The 27,804-nt window shown below is 44.6% G+C and overlaps 1 protein-coding gene across 12 annotated transcripts in view; it reads left to right on the forward strand.

The window, feature by feature from the left end:
* Wnt4 (Wnt family member 4) overlaps positions 1-27,731 on the forward strand; it is a 49,013-nt gene extending 21,282 nt beyond the window's left edge. For 3 of the 12 annotated variants that reach the window (XM_087215614.1, XM_087215613.1, XM_087215610.1), the window contains one exon: positions 618-22,527. In XM_087215614.1, the coding sequence (XP_087071740.1) occupies positions 618-1,085 (468 nt within the window). In that variant the 3' untranslated portion in view covers positions 1,086-22,527. Of the gene's footprint in view, positions 1-617 lie in introns of all 12 variants that reach the window. The other 9 variants (XR_015452802.1, XR_015452803.1, XR_015452804.1 and 6 more) reach the window with 9 other exon arrangements.
* Positions 27,732-27,804: the final 73 nt, after the last annotated feature.

The raw sequence follows: 27,804 nt of genomic DNA on the forward strand, positions 1-27,804 counted from the left end.
ACCAACATAGGAGCAGCAGGCAGGGTCCCTGAAACACTTCCTCCCAAGCGGCCCGCAGGAAGTGTCCTTTGGGCCCTCACCAGCACTGTGAACCTTCCTGAGGTATGAAACCGGGCAGGATGGGAAGCAGGTTTAACACAGCCAGTGTACATGGTCCCATCCATATATGTGTATATGTGTGTGCACACCCAGCCCGTGTAATACACACACACTCCAAACAAGCAGCACAGCTGGGATTTGACCCCTTCCATCATCCATAGGTCATGTGCTTAACTGTGACACCATCTGCCTTCTCAATGCCTACTCCTGAGGTTCCTGTGAAGATTAAGTGCAGAGGATCCCTGCCCATCACAGCACCTCTCACCCACTGTTGCACCTAACAGTGCCCCTTAGGGGCAGTCCTCTAAGTGCTCAAATGCCAGGACAGCATCTTGTTCAATTGTCCCCAGGCCTACTTACCAGCCCAGCACAGTATACAGTGGGGGCTTAATACTGAGGAAGCATGACGGTGAACCCTTCTGCCTCTGCAGCATGAACCCCTAGGGGCCCCAATTCTGGGGCCCCCCAGCTGCTCCAAAGCTTCTACCAATGACCACTCTCCCTATCCCTCCCCACAGGCTATCCTATCACACATGCGGGTGGAGTGCAAGTGCCACGGGGTATCAGGCTCCTGCGAAGTAAAGACATGCTGGCGAGCTGTGCCACCCTTCCGCCAGGTGGGCCACGCACTTAAGGAGAAGTTCGACGGCGCCACCGAGGTGGAGCCACGCCGTGTGGGCTCCTCTAGGGCACTGGTGCCACGCAATGCACAGTTCAAGCCACACACAGACGAGGACTTGGTGTACTTGGAGCCCAGCCCAGATTTTTGTGAGCAGGACATACGCAGCGGCGTGCTGGGCACGAGAGGCCGCACATGCAATAAGACATCCAAGGCCATCGATGGCTGTGAGCTGCTGTGCTGTGGTCGCGGCTTCCACACGGCTCAGGTAGAGCTGGCTGAACGCTGCAGCTGCAAATTCCACTGGTGCTGCTTCGTCAAATGCCGGCAATGCCAGCGGCTCGTAGAATTGCACACGTGCCGGTGACTGGACGCTGCCTGTGCCCAGCAACCACCTACGTGGCCCAGGGAAGGCCAGTAATTTAAACAGTCTCCCACCACCTTCCCCAAGAGATACTGGTTGTATTTTTTGTTTTGTTTTGGGTTTTGGGTCCTCATGTTATTTATTGCCAAAACCAGGCAGGCAACTCCAAGGGCACTAACTGGGGCCTCCCTAAAGCCTGAGCCTTTGTGGCCGCCACTGACCAAAGGGCCCTTGCTCATGCCCCTGGCTATTCACAAATGGTCATGGCTGACCACTCATTTGTTATCTGTGTCCATTTTTCTACTTTCAGATTTAATGTGGGTAATGAGGAATGTTACAGCCACAGGGCTACTGATGCTGCCATCTAGGGAAACAGGTAACTTTATGGCAAGGAAAGTAAGTACAATCTTGATGGAAATCACACTGCCTAGAAAAGAGCTCACACTCTTCACCTCACACATACACAGGGTCCTGTGGCAATTTGAGCCTATAGCCTTTTCTCCCCAAACTCCTGGAAAAGGAATGAGCAGTTACCAGGGCAAAGGCAAAGGGTTCATTTCAGCCTTTACGTGGACAGCTGGATGTTCAACCTATGTGGGGGCCCTTCCAAGCAGGAAGTGCAGGTGAAGTTCAAACAAGAGAAGGCTATACAGTCCTGCCCTGGAGCCCAGCCTGCTCCAGCCTGTCCCCTCTGGAAGGGAAACTCCCCACCCCCTAGATCCTCCTGGGCAGGTTTAGGCTGCCATCCTGGATCAGATCCTGCCATGGGCCTTTACAATCATGTCCCTGTGTGAGTCACCACCATAGGGCTGTCCTCATTGAAAGTGAGGATGGAAATCTCACACACCACAGGACAGAGAGCCATGCAATGAGTCCTTCCCATCATCTCATTTAAACAAAATTGATTCAGCAAATACTGAGTCCCAGGCCCTGCACTGAGGCATCTGGTCCCTCTGCCACTCCTTCTTGGCTCCTGTATCCAAAAACACAGATACTGCAGGTCTCCTTGGGTCTGATCTATGGGAAAGGGGGTCTGGCTGGGAGAAAAGGGACAGGGAAGCAGAAGCCAGAGACCACAGGCTGGGCTGGTACTATGTGGTGGCTAAGGGAGAGCAGGCTCTGAGGCAGAGCTAAACAGCTGGAAGACTGAATAGTGAGATCTCAGCAGCTGAGACACTACATCCTAGGACCTCCAGGTACCACAAGTACTGCAAAAGATTCCTCAAGAGACAGCACTAGCAGCCCAGGCTTGATCCTGTCCAGCAGCCAAAACAGGATCCCAGCCCAATCTTCCCTGAACAAGACACACAAAGACTCAACTGCTTCTCTGCTGGCTCCCAACCACCAGAGGAACTGTCAGCTTGGTCTCCAAGCTGCCCCCACAGTGCAGCTCTTGGCTCCAGGTCTGAGGGCTTGAGCTCTGGAGGAGTCCCCACTTGGGGCTGAGACCCTAACCTTTTGGATCCTAGGTTCAGTGGCTGAATACAAAGTCCCAGATTCGACATAGGGGCTTAGGCCTGCAGAAACTCTCCTCCAGGTCCTGTGGTTTATACCTTCTGGTATTGGCTCTGTCATGAAAAGGGTCAACACCCTTGGCCCCCAGCCAAGCTTTCTGCTCAGTGTCCATGCAAGAGGGAAGCCAAAGCCAAGTGAGATGCTGCAGCCACATTCAAATGTGGAGATAATCTTGAGGCAGGCTGGCTCTGATGTGGATGAAAGCTGAGCTGAACAAGGGTCCCCACAGCTACCAGCTGGGCCTATTACTCCTCTAGTGGACTTGGTTCAGCTGCCTGCTCCATGTCAGGGAAAACACTATCCCTCACTGACACAGCCAGATCCAGACAAGTGAGCAGTAGAGACCACCCCCTCTAGAGGAAGATGAACCACTCTCTCCCACTCAGGGGAGCAGTGGGTCTGGGCTACTTGCCGGTTTGATGGGTACTGCCCCAGGAAACAGGGAGAAGGTATGTGCCTGATCACAGGCTTCAAATTCCCACTTGCCAGGGAACTCGTCAAAGTAGATCAATCGTCCTGGGGTTCTGAATGTTGTGGCCTAGATCAATCAGATCACATTCTAGGAACCAATGCCGAGGCCTATTGCCATACCCAGCACTGCCAAGGCCAATGTAATCGACAGCCATAGGAAAAAGAAGCTACATCCCCAGCTGCAAGCTGTCCTAAATTTAAAAAGAAAAGAGTAAGAACTGACAAAGGTCTGATATAGGCTGCCCTCTCTTGGCTGTGCACAGGTCTGAAAACTGGCCAGAACTGCTCCTCACTATTCCTGTCCCAAAGCAAAAGTGAGGTCCTCTGAGGCCTAGGGTTGGATAAACCCCAGCTCTGGATGCTGCTACCCACTCTTCTGCCTCACCCCAACCCCCAGTTTTTATACTAGGCTTCTTGGCATTGTGACATCCTTTTGACATAATCTGATGCACGATAAAATGATTATTTCTTTATCTGGCAACTGTGATAGTGACCTTTTTTTAATAAACAGATTAAGAAGATAGACTTCGGGAAGGACATAGGAAAAGCAAGTAAATAGCAAATGCTACAGATATGAAAGTCCCCTTTGCCTTTGCTCTTCTGAGGGAACAGTTTTGAGGCCCACTGCTGTCTGAAAGTCCATTAACTAACACACAGTCGCTGTCTGCATTTCACTGAACTTAAACCTCAGCCTAAATAAGCTGATCAGAACTTTAATGAGTATTGATGTGAAGAGAAGGATCTGATGAATGGGTGCTGACACAGGTGGTAGGGGATAATTAAACTTAGCTCCTCACTGGGACAAAGGAATCCAAGGCCTGTGGCTAGAAGTAAACTCCAAGATTTGAACCAGTCAAGGATGCAGAGTTGGAACAGAGAACAAGTAAAAATCCTCAGCGCAAGAGGATCCCTGCTGATGAGGAGACCTAGTGGCTCCTCAGGATCTCTCATTCATCCTCACCAAGGGAGCCCAGGGCCTCGCCTTCACTTGCTCCAGTGCAGGTGAGGGGACTAAGGACCACCTGAGAGCAGTCAGGCTGTAGGGTTGGCTTTCCAAAAGCTTAGCGAGGTAAAGGATTGAAGAAAAGTACTTTGAGGACAGCAAGGTATGAATCCATTTGTGAAGAACTGGGCAGATGCTGTCTGAGGTAGGGATGAATAAAAAAGGGCACTTCATCCTCAAATGAAGGTACAAGGCATGAAAAGGGACTGGGGATATTGAGAATCCAGGACAGTAGAACACAAAAGCCAGTATCCAGGGCCAGTTATTTTCTAGAACTGTGAGAAAGTCCCAGGCTTTGAAACCAAACAAGCTGGGTTTGGATCCCACCATTGCCAGTTCTTCACTATATGGAACCTCAGATAATTCATTGTCATCTCTGGGATTGATTTCCTTATCTGTAATGTGCCCGTTCCCCTATAAGAGAATCTATTTCTTGGAGATATTAAATTAGGTTATACATATATATGTATGTATGTATATATATACACACATACATACATATATGTATCAACAAACAGCAACTTTGATTATAAATATTATTATTCCCTTTCCAGGAACATAAGAGAGAGGGTTAAGGTAGTTAGAAGACTAAGGAGTTAAAACGAGAAAGAGACAACATGGAACAGGTTAGGGACTGGGGCAGGCACCCTGAATTTGACCCTGGACATCAGAAGCAGGAGATCTCTGAGGATAGAGAGCTCCACATAGGGGTGCAGAGTCTCTCAGGGGTCAGGATACTCAGGCAGCAGCCAGCAAGACTAGGACAAAGCTTCCCTGAGTCACCAGCTGGAGGAACTATGCTGAGGTTCCACTATGGGAAGAAGGATGAGGTCAGGAAGCCGAGGTCAAAAACACTCAGTCAAAGGTGGAGGTGGAAGCGGCAGAGCCGAACAATGGGTGCAGAGCAGGCCCTAAGAGCTCCACCTGTGGGACGGAAGGCTTTTGGCCCACAAGCTGGGTCAGCTGGCACAGAGGCTGTGTCCAGATGCCATTCTGGACAGCTGCTGCCCTCCGAACTCAGGGAGAGTTGTAAAAACAAAATGATAAAGTGGACCCCTTGCCCTCTGCCTCTGTCCTGACAACAAGCAGTCCCCAGAAAGTACAGAGGGACCAGAGGCAAGCTTAAGGTCAACCAGGGGCCAAGCAAGAGCAAGAACAGAGGGCAACAGTGTAGAAGGAAAGTGAAGGAATGGGGCAACTGTGGGGAGGGGGTCAGAAGGGCTGAAACTTAAGTGAGGAAAATGTAGAGGGAGGGAGGAGAGATAGGAATACAGGGGGAAGGCAAACAAAAGTGCTGAGGGACCTAAGGGCTGAGGCTGAGGTGAGCCCAGCAGCTTCCTAGTAAGAGGAGAAAGTGCTGAGCTTCAGAAGGCATCTGATGCAGAAAGGGTGGGAGGGTTGGCAAAGGATGTGAAGGAGAGGTATGGAGTGTGCCTGGCTTGGCCCAGGAGATGATTTCATAGGCATCTCCCCCCACCCATTTCTTCCTGAGCCATCAGTCCTGGTGAACCCCTGCCTGCATCTCAAGGGTCTAGGCCAAGCAACCACTGACATGGGAGAGAAGGGGCCCTTCTGGGCCAGACCACGAAGGCTGGCACTGTGCCTGCTGGAGGAGGAGGGGATTAGAGACCCAGTCCTCATCAGCATCCCAGCCGGCACTTCGGAGGCAATTAGCAGCCCAGCTGAGCTAATCCCCCGCCTGGCTAGGCCAACACAAACAGGCCCAAGCCGGGTGCACACTTGCCTCCCTGTTTGCTGAAGGGCCCAGTGGCCCGCCAAGAACAACATCAGTAACCCAGGGCCTTCTCTAGGTTAAGAGTGGGACCAGGCTAGGTTAAGAGTGGGACCAGGGCTTGCTGAAGAGCTGATAGTGCCCGACAGAGCACACTCTGGATAGGCACTCTGGCTGCCCCAGAAAGGCAGCCACTGTTCCCAAACCATGGGTCAGTGGGAAGAGGAAGCTAGACACAAGGAGCCATGTATTCTGATTCAACACACACTCCCACCTCCACCATGCCACCTGTGAGAGAGAAGGCACTGCCACTTTGGCCAGCCCAATTGAAGCCAGGAGAGGTAGACCCTCTGATCAGAGCCTAAGGACACAGGATCCATACCAAGAGAAAATTTAGACCTTACTCTTGCCGTCAAGGAGCTCACAGTCTAGCAAGAAAAGCAATTATGTGTAGGACCCTGGAGCAGGATCAGAATCTAGCCCCAGTCAAACTTGGCAAAGCTGCAGTAGAACTTCCAAGAAGAGAAGGCAAAGGGGATCCAGGAGAAGAAACAAATCAAGACCCACAGATTGACAAATGGGGCAGATGGCACCAAGAGATGAAGGACCTAGGACAAGTTCTGCCACAACGTGGTCCTGGACCAAGAAATGAAACCAGGCCATCCTTCTCAGGCACCTCTGCTTCTGAATTCCAGACCCATCCTACCCGCATCAGCCCTAGGCCTGGGGGTATCTTCTTTTAGAACCAAACTCTCCATTCTCAATGTGGTCTCTCACCTACCCCAAGACCCCTTTCTCCTCAACCTCCAAGTCCTCACAGGTCTCCTGCCAAGAACAAAGGCCACAAACAGACTTTGCAGTAGAACTTCAGCCTCTCTGGAGTTTCCACCCAGGGAAGCAACAGCCACGGTCTCCCTGTGTGGGTCATACCTCCTCAAGACACTGTGTTCATCAGCTGTTCTCAGCACCACCACCATTTACAGAGGAACTTACTTATCACAACACCATACCAGTATCACCTCAGGGCATGGGCACCAGCACATAACTGAACATAAATATTCCCCACTGGGTAAGCCAGCCAAGAGGCAGATACATAATTTATCTGTGCTTCAGGGATGAGACTGAGGCTCACAGAAGGGAAGAGACTCCCCCAGGCCTTTTGGCTTCTAGTCAGGATGCAAGGTCACCAGAGCCTCTCCCTACTCCACAAGCCTCCACCCTCCCTTACTGCTGGCCTAGACCTGCCTTTGGTCCTCTCTGACCAGGGGGCCATAGAACCCTGAGCCCACCTTCTCCTCACAAAATAGTATCATCTATCCCTGGCTGGGCCAAGCTGAACTCTGACATGCTGCTGGGGACCTACACATTACTTTGCAGAAAGCTCTCTCTTTAAGGCCAAAGGGTGAGGGAAGCTGGAGTTGACTGCCAGGGCTGACAAAGTCAAAGCAGGAAACAGCAGGCCTCCCCACCACCCTGCTTCAGCTGGTGTGGCAGAAGACTTCAGGCCCAGGTCCAAGCCTGCCAGATGGACTGTCAGGTTCCTGCCCACAGCCCAAAGAGGCTGACAACCCACAGTCCAAACTCCTCTTGGGGTGCTTCCCACCCAGCCCTAGAACACTAGCCTGGACCAAGGTATAGATGAAATGACAAGTCCTTTCCCCCTTCAGTTCAGCCAAACAGGGAAGTGTTTTTTCAAAGGTATTTTACTAGGACACTGAAAGAAAACAAAAAGATAAGCACACAGAAATAAGCAGTTTTCTAAGCAGGACTTTAACCAGCACCCAATCAGAGGCCTACAGATGCATCTCCCTCTCATCCCCCATCCCTCAGGCAGCCTCTTTCTAGGCACTGGGAGATCTGGGGCCTTATTCTAACTCCACTGCTGACAGCTTGTGAATTCTAAAGCAAGTCAGTAAACCTCTCAATCTCATCTGTAAAACAGAGATGAAGATAATATAGGGCCAGGCCTGGACTAATCTGAAGCCTCTGTTCTACACAGCTTGCCACCCCCACCCACCTCCACCATTCTGGCTGTAGGAAGACTAGGTGAAACACAACTGTGGACACGCTCCATGGATTGAGAAGCACAGTCAAGGAAGCTGATGGTAGTCACTGGCCAGAACCTGCCTTTCCTTTAAGAGTGAGGAAAACTGTGTTTTGAGGTATGGAGGATGGCACTGTATTCCTGGTGCATCAGGTTTAGCTGACATGAGGGTTTGCTGAGTCTCTCTTCCCCTTGGAGTTCTTCTATCCCTCTTCTTCCCAGCACCTCTTGCAGCCTGGGCCTCCTCCCCCATCTCCATCTTGGACAGCAGCTGGAACCACCTGGAAAGCTTCAGGAATGGCTGATGGTTATCACAGCCAGGACAGGGCAAGTGGCTGTCCCTCAGATTCATCATAGAGCTGGAGTGGATCCAGAGAAGTGACCATGAGGATGTGGGACTGCTGCTATGAACTCAGACTGCCTCAATCTAGAAAGAGAAAGCCTGAGAGGGGGCAGCTCAACCACTCAAATCAGAAGAGGTATGAAGAGGGGACCTCTGAACAAGCATGGCGTGGCAGGAGAAGGCTGAGAGCCAAAGTTGTCCAAATCTGGATGGGACCCCTTCTAGACTTCCCTGGCTGGGTGACCTCAGATGAGTTAACCCTTATGAGTCTCAGCTTTCCCATCTGTACCATTTCAGAAGGCTACCATGAGAACTGAGCCATAACTCAGGTAGGTGGTCCAATAAATAGTCCCGTCTCCCATTCCCTTCATTTCTGACCTGGGTCGTGTACTCTCCTCTCCCACCTGGGCCAAAGACTATGGCAACACTCCACATACATGTACCTCAACCCTGTCCTCTTAGAACCTAGAATATGACATATGATTCCTGGTGGAAGCTGCTCACACACCCATTTTCAATTACAGCAACATGTCCCCTCAGTCTGACAGGACCCCAGCAGGAGCAGCAGCAAGAGAGAATGGCACGAGGCTCCCCTCCTATGCATCCCATGCAGCTCTCCCTGCAAAGGAACTGCTTCTGGGCAAGGAAGAAATTCTCAACCCTTATAGTCTCTTCCTATGAGTCACAAAACCCTGCCTTGTTCATTCCATCTGACATTTCAAAATAAATCTTGTGACTAAAACCAAATCTAGGGCCAGGGATTTAGCTCAGTGGTGCTGCGCCTGCTGCGAAAACGAAAGGTCCTGAGCTCCATCCCCAGTACCAGCAGAAAAAAAATCTAAGCAAGAGATTTTTAAAAATCTACACATCTGTCCATCAGGTATGCTACTACTCTCAAGACAATCTAGTAGTTAAAAGGTCTAGAGTCAAAATAACCCCACCTCTACTACTTCCTACCTATGTACATTGGGCAAGTTGTTTCACCTGCTTCCTCAGTTACAAAATAGAAATGAAAAGAGCAGCCATCTCACAGAGCCAGGTCAGGATAAAGCATGCAAAGTCTTCACACACTGATGGTCACTCACCCAGGCCTTGGTCATTAGCTATGACCACTGTGAATATGAAAGAATGCTTCCATCCCAATCCTAAGCATTCTGATCCAGCAGTTGTTCTAGGTGGACTCCCCAACTTTAGTTAAGCAGAAGACATACCTGACAGAAAAAAGCGTTAATACCCTTTTACAGGCTTGTTTCCCTCAGGCATATGACACATCATGAATACACACTAGTTCTTACATGTCTATATTCCCCTAAAACTTCGAGCTCCTAAAGAGGGGGATCTGGAACTTCTATTTCATATGAGGGTCTGGGAAGTAGAAACACTGAATAAAGATCACATGAACTGATGAGGCATTCAGGCCAGGGGGAGAAAAGCAACACAACCATCTATGAGCACCATACAGGTACATGACAGAGTAACCCCAACAAAAGGCAGGACGACAGGAAGCTCCAATCCTTTAAAATTCCAAAACACTACAGCTCTGTTTCCCTGGACCCCTCCCTTCTCCAGATTAAAGGAGTCTTGGAAATGGGTTAAGCTATCTCCTACTACTGTCCCTGAATTTCAACACTAACTAGCTCCTCCTTTCAGGGCCCCAAAGAAGAGCCTTGGCCTGGGTATGTGACCTTTGATCCCTGCACAAGGCCTCTCCGGAGGGCCAGCCCATACGGCTTGGTTACAAATGAAGTCCTGGACAGCCATCTGACCCACTGTCCCTTGGTCTCATCTCCAAGTTCCTAAAGCTTTAGCCAAAGACAACAGTGTGGGCTCATTTCTTTGGGGCCAAGAGTGGAAGGCTCCCCAGCACCTGGGAGCAGCTGGACACTACAACTCAAGGACGCTTCGAGGCTGGTCTCCCCATCCTGTGCCAAGTGCATCTGTAAACAAGTGCTCTCAGTGGCTCCCTGCAGCTGCTCCCAAAAGGGTCAAAAGGGAGAGAAACAGGCTAGAACCAAGGCAGCCCATAGCACACAAGTGAGAACTGAGCCGCTGGAGCCTGGTCTAACAAAGGTGGTCCCTGGTACTGCCAGGCTTGCACTGCTGGCCCTGTGCCCAAAGCCTTAGATGGGATCACCAAAACCCAGGACTGTTGCCTTGTGCCACGCTGCTCAGACCTCAAGAGCCATGGGGCCTGTATCAAACTACTACAGGCCCCACTGTTTTACAAGTTGGCAAGGAGAATGCACTCGCTGGGGTGGAGATGCCTGGATGCTGTGCTGTTGTGCGTGATCCTGTTTGCTATAAAACAGCCAGACATTCCTAGGACCTGGAATCACGCCGAGGCCATGGAGCTAGCCTTCCCAGCCGTATATCTCTAGGTGGGGGACAGGCCTGAGACATCTGAGATAATAAAGACATTATTGTCTCAGCCCTGGGGCTTGTCTCCCCTTTGTTCCAGGGCTCAGCAGCCAGCAAGAAGTTTAAAGACATCCTCCCCCTTCTCCTGGGAAAGTACAAATTCATCAGATTCTATAGCCCCTGGGGTAAACTTCCCAAGAACCAGGCCTGGGGCTGGGATGTCTGCTCTCAGCTTACCCAAATACAAGGCAGTCAAGGGCCTGCCAGTGGCAGCACACAGGAAGACCATGGATAAGTAGGATGTGGTGAACACTCATGACACACCATTCTCCATGCACATGTCTCTAGTTCTCACTTTACACATAGGAACTATTTAAATTTAGGATGAAGAAACTAAAGCACAGAGACACTAATGGACTTTTCCAAAGTCACACCTATTGGATGGCATAGGGAGGTTGTAGAATCTACATCTACTATATTCCAAAGGCTGTAACTTCTAAGGTAATGCTAAAGCTGCTTTTTCCCCTGTGCTCCTTCTTCCCAAACTCTCAGTTTCTCAACCTCAAAGGGAGAGAAGTTGCTTCCCTTTAACATCTGAGGGGCAAAATTCATAGAAGGGAGGCAAAAATCCAGGCTCCTGAATCTTGAAGTCAAAGCAACAGCTGTCAGACTGATCTCCTGGGTCACTTCTACCTCAATCTGACCAAGTGATATCAATAGCCTGCCATCAGTTGTGTGGCTTCATGGAGCAAATACAGGGCCATGAGAAGGGCTAAGGATGAACCAGGCCACTTAGTGGAAGGTCAGCACTCGTCTTCTTGCCCTTAGAACTCCCTGGAGCTAGAAAAGGCATCACTCATACAAAAGCAGGGGGAGCATTTGTTTCAGAGCCAAAGGGCTGGTTCAACCTGTGAAATCTTATAGAAGCCCAACTCTAAACCAGTTTTCTCATTTATAAAATAAATACCTGCTCTACCAGCCTCATGGGCCTTTATGGAGATGAGCATGAGAGCATTTTATTACAACTTTATAAACAGATGGTATTGTGATCCTGGTGCTTTCCCCCTGTTGGTTTCTTTTGCATTCCTGACATATGCTTCTCCCTCTCTTTCTTCTCTTCAAATACCTCAACTAACTATGTGCTCAATATCATACTGGATTCAAGGATAGGCTCAAACATCAGAAAAGATGAGAGACTCAGTAAGATCATCAGACTGTGTGAGCCCAGAACCAGCTGGTTCCCTGTGCACTGCAGAGCCAGATCTGGAAAGGCCAGGGTCCATTTACTTTCTGTCTAAGGTTCAGGCCTGCCCAACCCTTCTCAGCTTGGCGGCAGAATCTCAGGACTAGAGGTTTACCTTCCCCCATTAGGTAGGTCATTCATTAGGTGACCACACAATCTCTCCAGGCTACTTTCAGCCCAAGAACTTACCAACCTTCCTCCAACTCATCTGCTTTCCTATCCTCTCCTCACAGATCTTTGTGAACTAGGGAGCCTCCACTCTAACAGACACACAACTGTCCTCCTTGGAAGAAAATGGGATCGGAGAGAAACCAAACTATAGGAATCTTCCTGAATGGACCAAGAAAAAGCTAAACATCCTCCCTACTGCCCCATTCTGGTCATCTCAGCTCAAAACCTTATGAAAACGTGGAGGTCATATGGTCTATGGTCCCGAAGAATGCCTCGAAGAGGACTTCTCTGCAAGCACACATTCCAACCAACCTAAACTTCTCTACAGTCCTGAAATAAAGCAATTCCCTAAGCCCCAATTCACACACAGATATTTCACTATTCCTTTGACAGCCCAATTTTGATACCACTCCTAAGCATAGAACATGTCTGTCTACAACAGAGGATGGATTGGTCTTCAAGCTTCCCAAAGACAGAGTCTATACCAAGGCTTAATCATGATCCAAATTTTAAAAATTAAAAATTAAAATTTTAGGGCCAGGGATTTAGCTCAGTGGTTTCATCGCCTGTTGCGCAAGCACAAGGACCCGAGTTCGATCCCCAGTACCAAAAAAAAAAATTAAAATTTTAAAGGAGAATGAAGACTAATCTTGGCTGAAGGTTACCTGAAAAGTAGGCAATTTCCTAAGAATCAAGCAGACTTGAGTCCAGGGAATTGGCAGCAATTATTTGAGAAACATGAAGAATGATCACTGGCTTTGAAGGATAGTAGAGGTATCCAAGCACAGACTACTGGTATAGAATGGCTATGGAAGGGCTGGGAATTTAGCTCAGTGGCACTGTGCCTGCCTTGCAAGTGCAAGGTCCTGAGTTTGATGCCTAGTACCAAAACTAAAAATTTAAAAATTTAAAAATAACCAGGTGTAGTGGCACACACCTGTAACCCCAGAACTGGGGAGACTGAGGCAGGAGGATCACTGCAAGTTTGAAACCAGCAAAGGCTACAGAGTGAGTTCAAGGCCAGTCTGAACTACATAGCAAGACCGTGTCTCAAATAATAATAATGATGATGATGATGATAATGATGATGATGATGATGATGATGATGATGATGATGATGGCTATGAGCAGCAGGCTCTTTGCCCAGAAATTTCACAGTGTACTCTCCTCTTAGGAACAGTGAGAAACTCAAGAAACTTTGCTAAGTCCAAAGTGCCTAACAGTCCAGACTTTTCTTGCTGTTTTTCTACCATCTAGTGGCCGCTCTGAGTCATTACAGATCCACCTCAAGGCCATTTTCTTTGGTCCCTCCAAGTAACTACCTAAGTGAGGAATAAATTGGGTGCTTGACCTACAATATTGCTAGTCTTCACAGCACTGGCCTCCCGTTTCTCCGTGTAAAATGAGGGACTGCAGATAATACTGAATCTCTTCTAGATGTACAAGATCTTGCCCTAAAACCTATGGTTAATATTGATTTGCCTGAAAAACACCACAATTAACTGGGCAAAAAAAGATACATGTTAACTAGAAAATACACAGTCCTGGTCAGCTGCCAAACTTCCAGCTGCATCAAAGTGCCAAACTCTACACCAAACTGGGCTCCAACTGTGAGCCCATCTCTGTTCAGAGATTTGTTCTAGTTTTAAAAATAGAATAAAATAAAACTCCCAAGGAAGACTGTAACATCCTCAAGACAATTAAAAACCAGAGGAAATAAACATAATATGAAAGATTAGCTCTTTAAAATACTTATAGTGGGGCCAGGGATTTAGCTCAGTGGTTTTGCCACCTGCTGCGCAGGGCACAAGGACCCAAGTTCTATCTCTGGTACCAATAAATAAATAAAATAAAATACTTACAGTTCTATGAGACATACAAAACCTACATTGTAAGAAGCAATTTTTCCCCTTTATGGGCTTTCAAGACTTCCAAGGATACACTTTGTAAAATCCCAGAAGTCTAAGGAATCAGAGCTGATGAACAGTGGAGTTCTTTACTGTTTTTTCTACAGCACTTAACACGATCTCTGACGTGTCACAAATTTCACTCACGTGTCTACCTCCCGATACAATATAAGCACCACAAGCAAAAGGAATTCTGACTATTCACAGGAGACATGAAGTATTTATTAATAAATGAATTAATGGACAAATAAATGAACTGCAGTTAAGTCAGTGATATTCAGAAGAAATTCACAATAGATTTGACCCTAAAATCAGGTACACTACCACAGCACACGACAGAAAAACAAACCATGGTGAGAAATAAGAAAGAGTAAGAGTATCTCTCTACTGAAATCAGAGATGTTCACAAAGTCACTTCTAGCCACTCTCAATAGGGTAAGCAACACTTTGTTTCTTCTTTTTTGGTTATTTTATTTTTTTATTTTTATTTTTTTGGTACCGAGATTGAACTCGGGACCTTGCGCTTGCGAGGCAGGTGGTGGGCACCACTGAGCTAAATCCCCAGTCCCTGTTTCTTTTTTTTATTATTACTATTATCATTCATAGAGGTGCATCAGGCCCACCTCTGGCCCTGGAGCAAGTACCACAGCCTCTGACAGCTCCCTGAGCCAGAAAGGCACTGGCTGCCACTCTCACACCATGGTCACAATACCTGGATCACAGGTGAAACCCCAGTAACCCAGTAACGGTACCCCCTAGAAACTCCATCAAAGCAGAGTAAGACCAAGTTACCATAAAGAACACAGACTTAAGTACAAAGAAGCCTGGAGCTTAGTTACCAAATGGCTGTGCAAACCTAAGCAAATTGTTTTCCTTCCTAGAGTCTACACCATTATTTTTTGTTTTTGTTTTGTTTTGTTGGTATCAGGGATCGGACTCGGGACCTTGCGCTTGGCAAGGCAGGCACCAGAACCACTGAGCTAAATCCCCGGCCCTACACCATTATTTTAAAATGTAATCACATCTCTATACCTGACTTGCCTACCTCAGAGATTATGCGGGAATACTGAAAGGAAGTAAAACAGTTCATTATTCCTAGAGAGGGACTGGACATCTGTGTCTCTCAGCACTAGCTGGGGTCTTACCCACAGGAACTTTCGAGTTTATCAGGAATATTGACAGAGGAAATTTTCAAAACCGGATTTTCAAACCGGACACTCTACCCATCCGAATTGCAGACAGTACTCTATCCAAACATTATCTGTCATTCAGGGTACCTTCAATGTTTCCAGACCCCTAAGCAACAAGTTCCCCTCAAGACAGTAGCACAACAGCTAACAATAACAGCCAAATACATTCTCAGCACCTTACACAAGTGAACTCACTGAATCCTCACAAAACCCCTATAAGGTAGCTACTGTGCCAAGGAAACATCAAAGTTCATACAGCTGATGAGAAGTGGAGCCAGAATTCCAACCTGAGCAGTGTGGCTCTGGAGCCCATGTTCCCTCTCACTACTCTGTACTACCTCCTGCCCAATGGATAAGACACAGACCAGCATCTCTGCAGTGAAGGAATGCCTAAGCCAGTGAAGATAAGTACCTGACCATGTGGTACCCACTAACATTATAAAAGAGGATGCTCTTCTGTGAGGACATCCTTTCATCTGACAGCTCACTGAGAGGAGAAAGAGGAGGATACAATATCCCTTATCTTTATGATAGTTCTGAAGAAAGCAAGACTCAAAGACTAAAGTAACTTGCTCAAGCAGAGCTAGTTATTAACAGAACCAGGTTCAGATTTAGGTCCTTCAACTCCAAAGTACACATGGTTTTCTTACTATTTAAACCCTACTGTTTCTCTTTAAAAATTTCTACACAGGGCCAGGTGTGGTGGCAGACACCCATACTTCCAGCACTCAAGAGGCTGAAGCAAAAGGACCGATGGGAGTTCAAGGGAAGCCTGGGCTACACAGTGAGTTCAAGGCCACCCTGAACTACACAGCAAGACCCTGTCTCCAAAAGGGGGTGGGGGAGGTAGCTCAGTGGCACTGCAACTGCCTTGCAAGTGCAAGGTCCTAAGTTTGGTCCCCGGTACAGGGGGAGGGGTTGGGGGGGGAGATTCTGTTTAGGAAAAAAGAGATCTACTGCTAACAAGACACAAACCAAAAAGGAATGGAAAATTGAAACACAAAGTACAACTTACCCATGGAAATTCTGATGCTCCAACTAGAACCAACAACAACAGTGTTATTACTATCATAGGAAAAATGAAAAGATAATACTAAATACAATAATGTAACCTAAAAATAAAACTAGGGCTCAGGTGAGTGTTACAGTGCGTGCCTACTTGGAAGATTGAGGCAGGAGGCAGGATCACAAGTTTAAGGCCAGACTGGGTGACTTAGAGACCCTGTCTTAAAAATAAAAAGGGGACGCCCACCAGCCTCCAGCTTGGCCATGCACCTGGGCAGAACAGGCACGGGCTGAGTGCGCCCTGCTGTCAGGCTCACTCCGCCCACTTTCGACCAGGAGACCAAGCAGGTGAGGACCCCCGGGCACGCCCACCAGCCTCCAGCTTGCCCCCCGCTCCGACTCTTGGCTATACAGCTACTTGGATCCATACTACAGAGGCACAGGGGAGCATAAAAGCGATTGTCCTGAGCTGCAGAAGTGAACAACAGAGAGAGGGCCTCTCTCAGGCTCCCTGATGAAAACTGAAGCCCACTGGAAAAGTGAAGAGAATCTCTTCAATAAAGGCACACCAGACCAATGTGCTTGGTAAGTTGGAGGGATCATCACCTCCCATCAGAACCTGGACTATCTTCAGGCGAAAGGCAGCTGGAACCTGCAGTAGAACCTTGCAGAGTCCAACCCTGCAGAAGGACAAGGAGTTCAACTTGGGACTTGCAGCCAGAAATCTGCCTGAATCTCACGAGTCTGTGACTGGCTTACTGAGACTCATTGACTTATAACTGCGCACTGCTGCCCACATTGTCTATTGTGACAGCAGAGACATACCCTGAAGGAGGCCCTGCATTTTTATCTATTTGTTATTTTCAAAACTACCACTATTTTTTTGCTCTTATCTTTAATTTTTTTCTTTGCTACTCTTTTAAATTTTTTTTCTTTTTCCTTTCTTTTCTCTTTTCTTTCTCTCTCTCTGCCTTGCTCCCTTGCTGTCCCACATTGTTCGTCATCTCCCTTTGTGCACCTGTTCTGCCCGATTCGTATTTCTTCTCTTTCTTTTCTTCTCTTTCCTTCTCTCGCCTATGCCCTCTAGCCGCACTGCTAACCTTCCCCTATCCTTCTTCTAATTACCTATTCCTCCCTCCCCAACTCCTTCTAACTCCCCATCCTGAAGGGTAAAGTTGCTATATTGAAGAGTTTATTCACTATAAACATATGTTGACTTGGTCCTTAATTTTGATTTAATTCAGACAGTTAAAGGTGATAGATTAATAACTACCACAAATTGTCATTTTCTAAGAAAGTACTTGATGCTATTGTGTTGCTGATTTTATCACTTGGGCTAAGGTGTTGTGACTGATCTAATCAGTTGTCCTTCCTGGTATAATGAAAATAAGACAGCCTCAGAGCCTTTAGAGAATCAAAACCTAAAGACCAGCTATATCTGGAAGACAACTCTGAGAAGCAGTCATTCCATAAGGGTTCTAAACACATCAACAAAGATATTTACAATAAGCAACTTCAAAGTATTAACCCAGGAATTAAACCAAGGACAGTACCAAAAACAAAAATGAAAAGACATTTAAATAAGGCACAAACTCAGACTTCCACCCCCACAAAAGGCAAATTCTGGGGGAAACGAGGTGGAAAAGTCTGATGATCAACCACTTGGACACCCTGAACTGATAGCACAGGAAGTAACAAAACAGAAGAATGAGGCTCTAGAAAAATTCAAAACAGAAATAATTTCCCAGATAACTACAGAGATGGTGAGCAGAATGAAAGACGTGACTAGAGGCTCTAGAACAGAAACAGATTAAAAAAATAGATGAGCTCAGAAACATGCTGGAAGCCATGAATGCCCAGCCTAAGAAAGAAATGGAAACCATGATCGCCCAACATAGGAAAGAAATGGAATCCATGAAACAGATTCAAACAGATATTCAGGAGATTAAAAACTCCAATGAAAGCATGCAGAGCAGATTAAGGGAATATGAAGATAGAATATCAGATATAGAAGACAGGATTGCAGTTAAGGACCATGAAAACAGAGATCTCTTCAAAAGAGTAAGGGACCATGAGAAATCAATCCAGCAGCTGCTAGATGATGCAAAGAAGAATAACATAAGACTGATAGGAGTCCACAAAAAAACAGGAGAAAGTACAAATGACATAAAAAAAAAACCTGTTCACAGAAGTAATAGTAGAAAACTTCCCAGATAGAGGTGGAGAATTGGACATACAGGTAAGTGAGGCATATAGAACTCCAATTAGCCATGATCAAAAAAAATTTACACACAGACATATAATAGTCAAGATCCCAGAAACCCAACAGAAGAACAAAATCCTACAGGCAGTTAGAGAAAAGAAACAAATCACCTACAAAGGAAACCCCATCAGAATCACAGCAGACGTCTCAACACAAACCCTTCAAATCAGGGAGAGCCTGGAGTGAAGTATTTCAAGCACTAAAAGAAAATAACTTCCAACCTAGACTGTTGTATCCTGCAAAATTATCTCTCAAAATCGATGGGGAAATTAGATACTTCTATGACAAAGAACACCTGAGAAAGTTCATGAACACCAAACCAGCACTCCAAACAATTCTAAGCAATATCCTAGAAAAAGACAATGAAGGTCACAACTCCATGATGCCCAACAGAGGGAAGCCACCAGGCAAGGTAAGAAACTAAAGGGAAAGGGGGGAAAAATAAGAAATAAAAGAGCCAACAACAGCAAAACATTAAGACAAGGATGAGTCAATATCTATCAATTATAACTCTCAATTTTAATGGCCTCAATTCACCAATCAAAAGAAATACACTGACAGAATGGATTAAGAAGCAAAATCTAGCAATATGCTGCATACAAGAAACGTATCTAACTCAAAAAGAAATTCACAGACTGAAAGTAAAAGGATGGAAAACAGTTCTCCATGCCACAGGAACCCAGAAAAAAGCAGGGGTAGCAATCTTATTTGCAGACAAAGTAGATTTCAAACCAAAACGAATTAAGAGAGACAAAGATGGTCACTACATCCTTGTGAAGGGAATAATCCAAGAGGAAGAGATGACAATCCTAAATATATATGCACCAAATACGAGAGCCCCCAACTATACAAAACAAATATTAATGGACATGAAAAGTCAAATAAGCACTAATACAATTGTAGTGGGGGACTTCAATACCCCACTATCACAAATAGACAGATCATCTAGACAAAAAATTAACAACGAAATTCTAGAACTGAACCAAGCTATTGAACAAATAGACTTAATAGATGTTTACAGAGTGTTCCACCCCACAAAATCTTTTCGGCTGCACATGGGTCATTCTCCAAAACAGACCACATGCTAGCTCACAGGACATGACTAAGTAAATATAAAAGAAATGAAGTTATCCCCTGTATATTACCAGACCATACTGCAATAAAATTGGAGGTCAATAACATACGAAACCACAAAACTCCCACAAACACAGGGAAATTGAATAACACCCTTCTGAACAACCAATGGGTCACAGAGGAAAATAAAGAAGAAATTAGACAGTTTCTACAAGTAAATGACAATGCCAGTACAACATATGGGGATCTATGGGACACAATGAAAGCAGTTCTACACAAGAAATTCATAGCAGTGAATGCCCATATTAGGAAAACAGAGAGAACTCAGATAAATAACCTAATGAAGAACCTCAAGCTCCTAGAAAAAGAAGAGCATAACAAACCCAAAGCTTGTACAAGAAAGCAAATTATAAAGATCAGAGCAGAAATCAATGCAATGGAGACTAAGAGAATGATACAAAAAATTAATGATATACCTTTAGCCAACCTTATCAAAAAAGGGAAAGAAAAAGCTCAAATCCATGCAATTAAGAACAAAAAAGATGAAGTCACAACAGACCCAACAGAAATCCAGAGGATCATCAATACCTACTTTGAGAACTTGTACTCTAATAAAATGGAAAAGACAGAAGAAATGGACAGATTCCTAGATACATACGAATTGCCAAAGTTAAATGAAGAAGATATAGAAATTCTAAATACCCCAATTACAATGAGTGAAATTGAAAATGTAATAAAATATTTACCAACAAAGAAAAGCCCAGGTCCTCATGGCTTCACTGCTGAATTCTACAAGACATTTAAAGAACTATCGCCATTACTCTTTAAACTCATCAAGGAAATTGAAAGAGAAGCAAGGCTTCCAAATTCTTTCCTGGAAGCAAGTGTTACTTTGATTCCAAAACCAGGGAAAGAAAGACCCATCCCAAAAAGAGAACTACAGACCAATCTCCCTAATGAACATAGATGCAAAAACCCTCAACAAGATACTGGCAAACAGAATACAGAGGGTCATCAAGAAGATCGTATACCCTGACCAAGTCGGATTTATCCCAAGGATGCAAGGATGGTTTGACATTCTTAAATCAATAAATGTAATACACTATATCAACAGAGTCAAGGACAAAAACATATGATCATCTCAATAGATGCAGAAAAGGCATCTGACAAAATCCAACACCCACTCATGATAAAAACACTACAGAAAATTGGAACAGAAGGTCTTTATCTCAACCTGATTAAGGCTATTTATGAAAAACAGTCAACATCATACTAAATGGTCAAAAATTGAAAACTTTCACACTAAAATCAGGAAAAAGACAAGGATGCCCACTATCACCACTCCTGTTCAACATAGTTCTGGAAACATTAGAAACAGCAATTAGAAAAGAGAAAGAAATAAAAGGAATAAAGATAGGAAAGGAAGAAGTTAAACTGTCATTATTTGCTGATGATATGATACTTTACATAGAAGACTCAAAATACTGCCAAAAGACTTCTAGACTTAATTGACAGATTCAGTAGAGTAGCTGGATATAAGGTCAACACAAAAAACAACAGCTTTCTTATACACAAATAGCAGACTCACTGAGAGAGAAATTTGGGGAACAATTCTTTTCACAATAGCATCCAAAAAAATGAAATATCCAGGAATCAACCTAACAAAGGAAGCAAAAGACCTCTACACTGAAAACTACAGCACTCTGAAAAAGGAGATTGAAGAGGATATAAGAAAATGGAAAGACATCCCTTCTTCCTGGGTAGGAAGAACCAATATAGTGAAAATGGCAATACTTCCAAAACTACTATATAGATTTAATGCAATGCCAGCTGAAATTCCAACAATATACTTCACAGAACTAGAGAAAACAATCCAAAAATTCATTTGGAACCAGAAGAGACCTAGAATAGCAGAAGCAATTCTAGGCAACAGAGACATGGCTGGGGGGTATCACAATCACCAATTTGAAACTATACTACAAAGCTACTGTGATAAAAACAGCATGGCACTGGCAAAGAAACAGAACCAAGGATCAGTGGAATAGATTAGAAGATGCAGAAACAACCACACATATGCTCAGCCACCTCATCTTTGACAAAGGAGCCAACCACCCTCATTGGAGGAAAGATAGCCTATTTAATAAATGGTGTTGGAAAAACTGGATTTCAACCTGCCAAAGGTTAAAATTAGAGCCATACCTATCACCATGCACTAAACTAAGATCAAAGTGGATTAAAGGTCTAAATATTAAGACAGAAACACTAAACTTGCTGGAAGATAAGTTAGGTAGAACTCTTGAAGACATTGGCACAGGAAAAGACTTTATAAACAAAACCTCAATAGCATAGGAACTAGCACAAAGAATCAACAACTGGCATCTCATCTTATTAAAAAGCTTCTGCACTCCAAGAGAAACCACCAACAGAGCTAAGAGACAATCTACAATGTGGGAAAAAAATTTTTAGCAGTTGTACCTCAAAGATCTACTGTCTAGAATATATAAAGAACAGAAAAAAATCAGACCCCCCCAAATTTAAAGACCCAATTCAAAAATGGGCATCTGAAATGAACAGACATTTCTCAAAGACGTAAAAGCAGCAAATAAATATATGAAAAAATGTTCAACATCACTGGCTATATGAGAGATGCAAATGAAAACAACACTGAGATTCTACCTCACCCCAGAAAGAATGGCTGCTATCAAGAAATCAACCAATAACAAATGCTGGCGGGGGTGTGGGGATAAAGGAACTCTTCTCCATTGTTGGTAGGAGTGCAGACTGGTTCAACACTGTGGAAATCAGTATGGAGATACCTCAAAGAACTAGGCTTAGAGTAGAGGTCCCATTCGACTCAGCTATTCCCCTGCTGGGTGTCTTCTCAAAATAATTAAAAGAATCATACCACAGTGATATACGTGCCCCCATGTTTATAGCAGCACAGTTTGTAATAGTGAAAGCTTGTAAATAGCCCAAGTGCCCATCAACTGGAGACTGGATAAAGAAGATGTGGGTTGTTTTTTTTTTTATAAAATGGAGTACTACTCAGCCATACAGAACGAGAAACTAGAGACATTTATAGCTAAATGGATGCATACTGAGGCCATACTCTAAGTGAAATAAATAGGACACACATGTGTAAATACCGAATAGTTTCTCTAGTGTGAGAAACTGAAAGTATAAATAAGGATTAAAATGATTAAAATGAATAACTGATAATCTGAAATAGGAAAAGGTCCAAAGGGGTAAAGGTGGTGGGAGGGGAAGGGGAAAGGAAAGAAGGGAAAGGAAAAATTATGAGAAAAGAAAAAACAATGGAAACAAAATCTATGTAAATAGGGAAGGGTGGAGTGGGTGAAGAGCGCACAGGTAATAGGTAAAATAATAAGAACCAAGATACATCATGTACAGGTACAAGCACCCAATGATAAATGTAAATGTATTGTATACCTAAAATGCACCAATAAAAGAATTTTTTAAAATAATAATAAAAATAAAAATAAAAAGGGGTGGGAGAAGTAACTAAGTGGTGAAGGGCTCGCCTAGCATACACAAGGCCCTAGGTTCAATCCACAGTACTGCAAAAAAAAAAAAAAAAAAAAAAGTCACATTATATTTACAAAAGGTTCAAGGTTCCTAGGGGGCTGAGAATGGTCTGGAATAAACTGTCATCCAAAATGAGTCTTACAGCAGCAGAAGAGATACTGTAACTGCAAACTCAGCCTCCTGCAGTAAAGTCATCCTCACATGAGGCCAGTGAAGCATTCAAAGAGGTCTCCCTAACCCTCACAAGCTGCCACAGATCTTGTGAATCTTTTCACCAAAAAAGGGCCAAAAAGCTGCATCAGAGCTACACAGTGGGTCTAACACTCTGGACACATTTCTTGTCCCATCAAAACTGAGTAGAAATTAGATGTACAAAGGGTGATTAAAATATACAGTGAATGTTTAACTTTGTAAATCTATTACAGTGAAAGACACATTGCCATTAATCCCCCTCAAAATACACACCCCCACATTTTGAACACCTCTTTTAAGAGGTGTGATCAAAAATTCACTGTCAGATGCCATTCAACACAGTGCCTGGTAGGGGAAGGCTTTTAAAAACGTTAATGGTAGGGACGAGAATTTAGCTCAGTGGTGCCACACCTGCCTTCCAAACGCAAGGTCCTAAGTTCAATCCCCAGAACCAAAAACAAACAAAAAAAAAACAGTATGCCCTCATCAACCTTACTCATTGGGTCTGACACCGTAAGACTTCTGGCTTTTCCCCCAAAGTCAAAATGCCCATAAATCAACATTTTGAATTGATTCAGGACATTGAGAGGCAGCCACAACACTATAACTAAAGATAATCAAAAAAGAGAACTTCCAGAACTGCTTCAAAAAGTGGCAAGAATGATGAGATAACTGTTCAAAGAAAGACAGAATAGGGCCGGAGATTTAGCTCAGTGGCACCATGCCTGCCTCTGAAGTGCAAGGTCCTGAGTTCGAAGTCCGGTACCAAAAACACAAACAAATTAAGAGTATTTTGAGATATTAATGGCAATGTCTTTTACTGTAATAAATTTTTCTAAAATATTCATCGTATTTTTTCAGTCAAACCTTGTAAAAAGAGAATACACTCTCAAGCTCCTGAAGGCCTTACCCTACTCCTAACGATGGACTAGCGCCCCTCACTCATCTAGAGCCTAAGACTCAGAAGCTAACAAGGTTCTGTACTCCTAGTTTGCTGTGAGCCAAATGGTAACAGAACTGATGACAACTACTGTGCTACTTGTCCCATTTATAGACAATAACTGCTACTTACCAGTTACTGTGCTAAGTGCTTTACATATAACAACTCACAACTTTCAGGAAAAATATGGTTATTTTCATTTCAAAGGAAAATGCAAGGCTCTAAATGTTTAAGATACTTGCCTAAAGTCAGAAATCAACTTGGTGGTACAGCCAAACTCAAAGCCAAAGCCTATATATACACTCAATGCCACCACAATGCCAAGTTGTTTGGCTTCAATTTTGCCACCTGACAAATAACTTCATCTATACCTGCCTCTCTTACAGAGTGGTGCTGAAGGTCAAGTGAATTCACATTTGTGAGTTTACTATCTAAACTCAATCCTGATTGCTGGGCAGAAGAAGCAACTAGAGCGCAATCCCTGCCCTAGATCTGAGTCAAAACAATGAGAGAAGGAAACCCAGTTTTAGAGTTGGCTTCCCAACTCCCATCAAGGTCCAGCTTTCTTATCTACTCTACCAATTCACAGGGCTGCTGTTGTGAACACAGGGGCAGCTGGAGAGACTATCCAAAATAAAATCCTAGTTCCCTCACTTATCTCTGTAGGCCTGGATGAGCTATGTAACTAATGATAACATTCCTCAGTTTCCACATCTGAAAAATGGAGGCTGCTAAGAGGACTCAATGAGTTAATTCACTCAAAGGATTAGAGTACGGAGTAAACACTCATGTTTTTTAAAGACCAAATGACACAATGGACAGAGACCCCAAGACCACCCAAACTAGCCAGGCATGGTGGGACACACCTATAATCTCAGCACTTGGTAGGCTGAGGCAGGAGGATCACTGTAAGTTTGAGGCCAGCCTAGGCTATATAATGAGTTCAAGGCCAGTGTGAACTATATGGTGAGACCGTGTCTCAAAAACAAAACAAAAAAAAAAACTACTCAAACCTCTGTCAAGGAAAAAGTATTATTCTCTAAAGCCTCTTCTCCAAAACAATGCTACCCTACCCAGTTAACATACCCTTGCACGTGAAGACTTTTCTAGTGTTCCACTTGTCCTGGCCACCATAAGATGTTCAAACTACAATTCTACTAATTCTGGCTGGAAACACTAAACAATTGTCTCACAGTCCTTCTCTATACAATGAAGATATCTGTAGTGTCAACCTCAGAGAGCCATTAGTGTCTTCTGAACACTGGTCTTCTTATCCCTTTCTGCTGCTAGCTTCAGAAGTTTGACCAACCTGAGCCAATCCTGGTAATTCTGGAACACAGGGGAAACCACACACCTGGCCTGAACTTCAGCTTTGATTCCCTGACTCCTAGGGGTCCCAAAAAGAAAGAGCAATTCTGAAGGGGAAGCACCTAAGAACTCTTTACAAACAATGCAAATATTTGCATAGGGCCTCTGTGTTTACAAAAGACTTTCAGGGCTGGGGATTTAGCGCAGCACCTCACAAGTGCAAGGTCCTGAGTTTGATCCCCGGTTACAGGGTGAGGGTACCCCTATCTCACAAAAGACTTTCACCTATATTATTTCATTTAGTCCTCACCCTCCTGAGGCGATATTACCATTATTCCTTGCTGATGTAGCTCAGGGACACCAGCAGACTATTCCAAGATTACACAGCTAGTGAAGACAGAGGCAAGGCTCTGGGCAATTACCTTCCTAGGACAGACATTACTTACATTTTAAACTGTGATTGCCTATGGATTCCCAAACTGACTTTTTTTTTGGCGGGGGGGGTACTGGGGATCGAACTCGGGGGACCTTGCACTTGGCAAGGCAGGCAGTGGCACCAGAACTAAATCCCCGGCCCACCAGACTGACTCTTAACAGCCTCTCTTAAATAATTCAGTAATCTCTCCAGTACCTCAAGGTACTGTCTCAGTCTCTACTGCTTTCTGTCACTGATCAAGGCCTCATAAGGAAATGGTGTCCATGAGAGAACCTCAGATTCAAACACCAAAGTTTCAACTTATATTCACCACTAGGTGGCACTCGTCTCAACTGTCCAAGAAAGCTCCTGGGCTAGCTCACTGGAAAAATAGCACAAAGGGGCCAAAGTTAAAATTAACTTGACAAATTGTTTAAAATAAGCAAGAAATACATATCCAAAGTTCATGATCAGGGATTTAAAAGAACTTTCAGTTCAAGGCTCATGGCTCAAAAACAGTGAGTCCTATAAACCCATGAGGCACACCCTTTCCAGTTCCTGCCTCAGAGAAAATTGCTCATGTGACTGGAGTCACAGCTGAACCACAACAAAGGAACTAAAACCATCCAATCAAATATCAAGCCATCATTATCAAGCTAATCCAAAAAAGCAGCAGCTACCTGTTTAATCATTCAAACTTAAAAATCAACCCACCTAAAACTACGTGGGAAAGGGGGACATATTAACACTGGCCCAACACCCTGCCCAAAGGTCTGGCTCCTGTAACAAAGGAACAAAGCAGACCTTGGGGGGGGGGGCTGTTTTTTGGTACCAGGGATCGAACTCGGGTCCTTGCACTTGCGCAGCAGGCAGCAAAACCACTGAGCTAAATTCCCGGCCCAGCAGACCTTGTTTTTCAGTTAGCAAGAGACTTCATTTCCCTAGAAGTCCAATTTAGTATCCTGGGAAAGCTTCAATTTCACATTCACTTCTAGCACTAATTTATACTATTTGGATTTTGATCCTGTATATCCTCTGTGCTTGTATTAAAATATTCCTGAGGAAAAGTACATCCATCAGCAGTGAAACTTATACAGAACACTTGTCTTAAAGTTATTAGGGAAATAGGGCATTCTACATATAGCTTGGGTTTGAAAACTTCAACTGATTTCTACAGTTCAAATACCTGACCTCTATCAAATGACTGCGTGTTTAAGAACCTACCCAAACCATCTTAGCACCCACCACATCTCCAATAAGATCATTTTACTCTGAACTTTGTAAACCCTCTTCTGATTGAGGAATTAAGAACTGGATGTTGGTTTTAACTACAGATTCAGAAAACCTTACTCCTCAAAAATAAAGAGCCAGGTATTTAGCTCAGTGGTTCTGCCGCCTGCCTTGAAAGCGCAAGGTCCAGAGTTCAATCCCTGGTCCCAAAAAGAAAGGAAAGAGAAGAAAGAAAAGAGAGAGAAGAGAAGGGAAGAGGAATAGAAAGGCAGGCAGGCAAGCAAGCTATAATGATTTATATCCTAGTATTACTCCAAATTTGTGACCTACATAAAACAAACCTTGATGGGGATGTAGCTCAGTGGTGCCATGCCTGCCTGGCAAGTATAAGGTCCTCAGTTTGATCGCCGGTGGTCGTGGTGGGGGAGGGGGGTTAAGACCTTAAAACTCATGTCATGATTCTCAAACTGGTGGTTTCAAAGAAGTGCCCCTCAAAAATAATTTTTATTAAAAATAATAATAATAATAATAATTTTTATAAAAACCCAGGCATTATTTTCCTTTTTTAAAATTAGCTCCCTAGGTGACACTCACACTGAGCTTCTGGGGGCCGGGGATTTAGCTCAGTGGTTCTGCCACCTGCCTCAAAAGCGCAAGGACCCGAGTTCAATCCCCAGTACCAAAAAAACAAAAAACAAACACACTAAGCTTCTGAAGGTTTGAGTTCTGTCATCAAGGTATGCACTGGTCCTGAAACATATCTAACCAAAGC

Source organism: Heterocephalus glaber, unplaced genomic scaffold (genome assembly GCF_053883595.1).
Source record: "Heterocephalus glaber isolate CG9 unplaced genomic scaffold, H.glaber_assembly_v1.0 deba00001452, whole genome shotgun sequence".
Lineage (NCBI taxonomy): Eukaryota > Metazoa > Chordata > Mammalia > Rodentia > Bathyergidae > Heterocephalus > Heterocephalus glaber.